The sequence below is a fragment of the Pleurodeles waltl genome, chromosome 5, assembly GCF_031143425.1.
Source record: "Pleurodeles waltl isolate 20211129_DDA chromosome 5, aPleWal1.hap1.20221129, whole genome shotgun sequence".
Taxonomy (NCBI): domain Eukaryota; kingdom Metazoa; phylum Chordata; class Amphibia; order Caudata; family Salamandridae; genus Pleurodeles; species Pleurodeles waltl.
This window is the reverse complement of record NC_090444.1, coordinates 552,143,302-552,149,301: the sequence shown is the minus strand read 5'-3', so window position 1 is coordinate 552,149,301 and position 6,000 is coordinate 552,143,302. Positions and strand designations below refer to the sequence as shown.

The 6,000-nt window shown below is 42.9% G+C and overlaps 1 protein-coding gene across 2 annotated transcripts in view; it reads left to right on the top strand.

The window, feature by feature from the left end:
* The first annotated feature begins 1,043 nt into the window (after positions 1–1,043).
* FANCL (FA complementation group L) overlaps positions 1,044–6,000 on the top strand; it is a 304,454-nt gene continuing 299,497 nt past the window's right edge. Inside the window, exon 1 of one of the 2 annotated variants that reach the window (XM_069234372.1) lies at positions 1,044–1,247. In XM_069234372.1, the coding sequence (XP_069090473.1) occupies positions 1,155–1,247 (93 nt within the window). In that variant the 5' untranslated portion in view covers positions 1,044–1,154. The remainder of the gene's footprint in view (positions 1,248–6,000) is intronic. The other variant, XM_069234373.1, reaches the window with a different exon arrangement.

The following is a 6,000-nucleotide window of genomic DNA, read 5'->3' as shown; positions in this document are numbered from 1 at the left end:
CTCACTGTTCACAGGCTCAGCACAGTGAAGTTTCCCGAGGCCGCTCCTTCTGGCATCAGGGTTGCTGACTCTGTACCACAGAAGGCCCTTACCGCACTGCAGCCTTCCCCATGGCGGCCCCTCTTGGTTTATGGGGGCACCACCATGCTACTGTACAAGGGTTCGGCCCTTAACACATGGCAGTCTTTTCCACGCCAGCCCCTTTTGGCATAAGGGGTCGCTACCACACTACTCCACAAGGCTTCGGCTCTTCCTGTACAACAGTCTTGTACAGAGAGGTGGAGAAAGTGCAGGGGAAGCAAACAGGTATATTAAGGGAATGGAACATTTGTGTATTACCTGGAGAGGAAGAACAAACGCCAGAGGCGGGTAATAATGATAAATTAATTAAATCAGTGTTCGAGGCAAGCCTAGTGCGCCCCTCTGAAACTTGGCGCTGTGGACCTGGGCCGAGCTCGTCGATGCCTGAAGCCGGCCCTGAAGCTATACAACTTGGCCAGCAGCACACATTCCCACATTTTAGAAAAAGAAAGTGGGAGATTTAAAAAAAAAAATAATCAGAAGAATGCATGTCCTCTACTGACTTCTATTTCAGGCCGGAGGCAGCCAAAATACAGCCGTTTTTGGCTTTAACAGTCAGGAGTCTCCACCCCATCCCCTAGCCATGTATGCAGTAGGTGCATAACAAAAACGGTATTTTTAACCACATAGCGCTTCAACTGCACCTTAACTCTTTCTATGTGCTGTTAATACCGAGTGTTCCTATAACCCAATATAAAGGTTCTTAATTTGCCAGACCTGTTGGATACACATGCCACGCCTCTTGCAAAAGTTTATCGGTTTCGCTGGTTAACCAACACCACCGCGCCCCTACTTAGGAGACTAGTGAGATGAATCTCCCCAGCCCTATGTCAACGCTAGTTCAATCTTCGTATTATTCATAATATTTATCATCCTCTTGCAGGCACTAATCACTAGCGCAGACGCAGATCAACTTCTCTAACGCGCCTGCGCGGGCCCTACGCTTCCATATTTGGCTCACTATCTTTACATCCAGGAACTGTTGAGCGCGTACTTCAAGTGAGGTTGTGACAGCAGCAGTCCAGCCCGTAGCCGGTTTGCCTCCTGGACTTGGGAGACTCCCTGGCAGTGTAATGGAGGCTGGTGGCTGTATGGCAAAGCAGTTCCCACTACTCTTACCCCAGGATCGAGACAAGAGGGTATATGACGGCTTCATCACCGCGCAGGTATTCAGTCTAGGCTACTCCTGGGGGGTATTTGCTGTTGCAAAAAAATGTACTTGAGGTCCACGTTGACTGGTTGTGTTTATTGAGCTTACGCGAGGTGTACCATCTATAACTGTTAGTGTTGGCAAGAGGAGCAGTTTGTGCACCGGTGGGCGACCCAGTCTAGCTCGGGTCTTAGAGCCCATGCACGAGCCGAGTTCTGAAAATATTTTCTATGTTAATCATACAACAAACCACGTAAAATATGACAGTCTCATCAAAATAAAAAGTATTTGTTTAACATACCTAAACTTTCACATTAATAATGCACTTTATAGCAGTGATCTGAGAAGTGCTTATTAAAAGTGAAAGTTTGTACAACTGAAAGTCTGAACTCACGTTTTGGAAGTGTTTTCATAAGAGATAATGAAGAAAGAAGAATTTAGTTGAACTAAAATACTTGCTTAAGATCACACAAATAAAGTGCGGAAGCCACGGTTTTTATGTTTTCAGTTTGTACAAATCAGTCAGGAAATGGGTCTCTGTTTGTCTTGCCCGATATTACGACTTTGTTTTTTACCTCTTAGTTAATTTTCTACAGTTTTTAAATACAATACGAAGCCCACCCAGAGGCTGAGCACTTTACATGAGCACCAGTTACATTACACAAGGTCACATACATTGTTTATAGCATTGTGCCCCGAATAACAGGATGTTGATTTGATGCGGAGCCTCGAACCTGATTTCTCTGTTCAAGTCAGGAGCCCTGACTAATGCCACATCTTGGGTAGAGGGAGTCAGGCATGGCACAAGCCACATGAAAACTCGGCTCATTATAGGCTTGAAGTTGCAACAGGACTTTGAGCTGAGCAAGGCTTCAGGCTCGAGCTTTCAGTGGCTCGCATTCCTCAAAGTATAGGTACAGGCAGTAGAGATAGGCAAGCCAACAAATTGACAGTGAGAGTCAAGATAATGTTCTGTCCTGGCAATAAGAGTCTGTGCACAAGTCTAGCCATTAATATATTTGGCATATAAATTATGCAGCAAGCTATGTAAAATATTGTAGCGAGTATTCAACATCACATTTTTTTAACTGACGGAATAATTGCACCCTAAGTACATCAGATCATATCACAGCTTTTGAAGGTATTTCCTAAAGTGTTGGTTTTTAATCTTGCGCCTAGAAACGATCCTACCCCAGCTCTTATAGGTAATTCCTAAAGTGTTCTTTGTTTCTAAGTGCAAGATTAAAAATCATACCCCAGCTCTGATGACAATGCCATTAGTGAATGAAGGTAAATCAATTGCCATGTGTACTCTATATGTGGCCCAGATTCTTATTACAGATCGAGCTACATTGCAATCAGGGGCGGCTCCTCTTCAATGGTGGCTAAGAGCTTCATTATCTTCATTATCATTATATTTTTCTGCTGCTGGCTCAGCCAGCATGTGAAGGGAGGGACTGGGCTGGGCCATGGGATGGGGGCGAAGGAATATAGTGCACTAATTACCTAGGTTTCTCCAACCTGGCTGTGTTGAACAGCCAGGCTGGAGAAAGTGCACAGACTCCAGGGCAGTGTCTGAGCAGCAGCCTAAGCTACTCAGACCAATCCTGATGCTGCTCTCATGCTAGGTTTAGCACAAGAACAGTACCAGGATTGCTGAGAAGCCTGTGCTGGTGTCCCAGTGAATAAAGGGACACCAGAACAGCAGAGGAGTGAGGTGGCAGGAGACGGCGGCGGGAAGGGTGTTTTTTTTAAATTATTTTTTATTTATTTGTTCCTCCCTTATCCTCCTGTCCCTCCCGCCCCCCTTGACAAATGTGGCCGCCGCTGATTATAATCGATTAAATTAAACACATTTTTGTATGACCCATGTCCTGAACTAACATATTTGAAGGTGCTTTCATACGGGAAAATGAAGAAAAAAAACTTGCTGAAAAAATATTTGCTTAGGATCAAACAATTTGATAACATGGGGAAGCTGGGATTGATGTCAGGTTTTCTGGTGTCAGATTGAGTAAGTGAGCATCTCTTTATTTATGGGTGGTGGACAAAAGCAACATGAAATCCTGGCTTGTTTCATGCTCATGGGTCCAAGAGGATACAGAGCGTGGCCAGAGTCATGCATTGGGCTTTAGCTTTCAGTGACTTGGCCACCTATAACAAACGGTGGTGCCCACAGCACTATTGTATTGTACTTGTGTTTGTTTTGCTCTTTCATTGTTCTTGCTAGGCTCACAATACTAAGAAATATGTAGTGCATAATTGAACAAGAACTGTATTAAAGAGTATAAGGGACATATTACCAACCAAATTTCATTATAATAATTGTAGCACATGAAAAGTAAGCAGTGGCCTAAGCACAGAAAACCATGTATGGGAATTATAATGTAGGACACAAAGCTGTGGGAGTTGGGAAATTGATGGCCTAATTTTTTTTTTTCTGACCAAAAGATAAAAGACAAACTAAAAATCATACATTGTTAACAAATAATCCAGATCTGGCTCAATGTGTCACATATGAGGTGATTCCGTCTAGTGGGGTGATGGTGGATGCGAGAACCCCTTTCTGATGGCCACTGAGAAATAAGTTGTTTTGCCAAACCATAGTGGTTGTACATCATACAAAAACATCATGTAAAATGTGGTAAAGTATCATCAAAATTCAAAAAAGTGTATTTCTTTAACATATGGAAGCTTTAACCATAGTAAGACAGATTATATCACTGCTGTGAGAAGTACTCATTAAAAGTCCTGGTTTGTCCTGATGACCCTGTACCTGGCTTAATGTGGGCTCTGAGCAACTGAGCTAAATACTCCTTCCACACTTGACTCTCAGTGACAGCGAGATTTGAGCCGTCTGAGGCTTCTCATAGATAAACACAGCCTCACAACTCAACATACCTTCAGTAAGTGCAAAAATTGAATGACTAGCCAAATGCTTGCTTTTATAAAAAGTAGCATTTATCCACATACAAAATGAAATTCAGTGTACACTAAATAATAACATACTTCATAAAATCTGTATTCTAGCACTTTGTCCGCGGGCACCAGCATCCTGCTCTTCTAACTACGGACAAGGTTATTCCTTATTCACTTGAGTCAAAATCCAGTCAAAGCCTATCTAAAGAACAAGAGTCTTAGAATGTCCACAATTGCTCGTTAAAGTCCAAGTGCCCTCAACGCTACAGTCAGCTCATCAGCCACAGGCTCTGTGGCTCAAGGTTGAGACTTATACGCTGGAGACAAGACGGAGGGTCCAGGTGGATTCGGGGGTCAAGGTCGACTATGGCATGTGCTGGCGAGAAGCAAGTCTTTTTTGGCAGCCTGCACTAGGTTTGGACCTCCACGGCATTCCTCACTGTTAAGATAAGTCCCCTTGGATTCTGATGTCAGGATTGTGGTACTCCTGATGCAGCTCTGAGTTCAGAGTTTGCACTTGGTAAGTGGATCACAGTCCATTGCTTCTTCCGTGCCCCCTACTTCATACAGGGTCACTTTTACACACATTTGTGATGAAACATATGTCTTGGCAAATATTAAACCTTATGAAGACTTACTGTAATTGGTGAAGTGCATCACTCAGTAGTGCACGCAGGGGATGTTGCTCCCGGTAAGGAGACAGCGCAACCAGTTATTTGTATTAACGGCTATGATCATATCCTCCTGCACATAACTAACACACCAAGGAGGCATTGCACTTAGTACCATTTGGGGTATCAACATAGGAGTGTATTGTTTATCCAATTGAGTCTAAGAGTGGGCTTCTAGAGTTGGAAAGTAGCAACAAGTAGGATGACACAAAGTGTATTCAGGTGAGTTTGTGAATGGTTCCTTCTCTGCTGAGGGAGGCATGTATGCTGAGTGCTTAGCTGCTGGCTCAACCTTTGTATGGCAAGAAGATAGGGAATAGACATGGTACAGCACCTTCAGTAGGCATAGAGTAATATCAGGTGCATTTATATAATGCTTTTCTACAGTTTCAATGGTTCTTCAGTGTTTTCGGAATTGTGGCGCATGTTAACAGCGCTCGCATTATCGACAACCAGAGTCAAGGTGGTCTTTTGATGTGTTGTTTGGTTCTGTTTTTTAATGGTTTAACAATTTATCTTATTGGATAGTGGCAGGCAAGGCTTCATTACCAATGGATTACAATGGACTGAGATTGCCCAGACCCTGTTATAGATCTCTGTGAAGAATTGTATATGTGTCTCTGGCGCGCTGTTTCTTGCAGTAATGGGCACGATGGATACTAAGAGATCAACTTTACTTCTAGCTCTAGTCATAGCCCAAAAGGCACATTTACTGTTTTATCTCCACTCCTGGACTATCTTGAGTTAAGTTTAAAAAAAAAAAAAAAAAAAAAAAACTTCCGTACTTAACAAAGGTTGTAAAATAGTATTTTTGCACGGAGGAAACCACTGGATTTGTGTGCAGATATACTACGCTGTCTATTTCATTCTGAATTGCATGTTGTTGGTTGCTCAGCTCCAGGTAGGTGTTCAATTTGGAGGCATCTTTTCTATGGAAATGGCTTTGATGTAGAATGGTTGATATTTAGATATGGTACTTGTTGGACTTTTGCTTTTGCAGGGTCATCCCCAGACTTTTTTGCCTCCTGCCTCCTATATTTTTCTGACATGTTGCTGTTGGCTTTTCAACTCTGAGCACTTTACCACTGCTAACCAGTGCTAAAGTGCATATGCTCTCCTGTTTAAATTGTATGTAAGTGGTTCATCCATGATTGGCATATTTGAATTACTAGTAAGTCC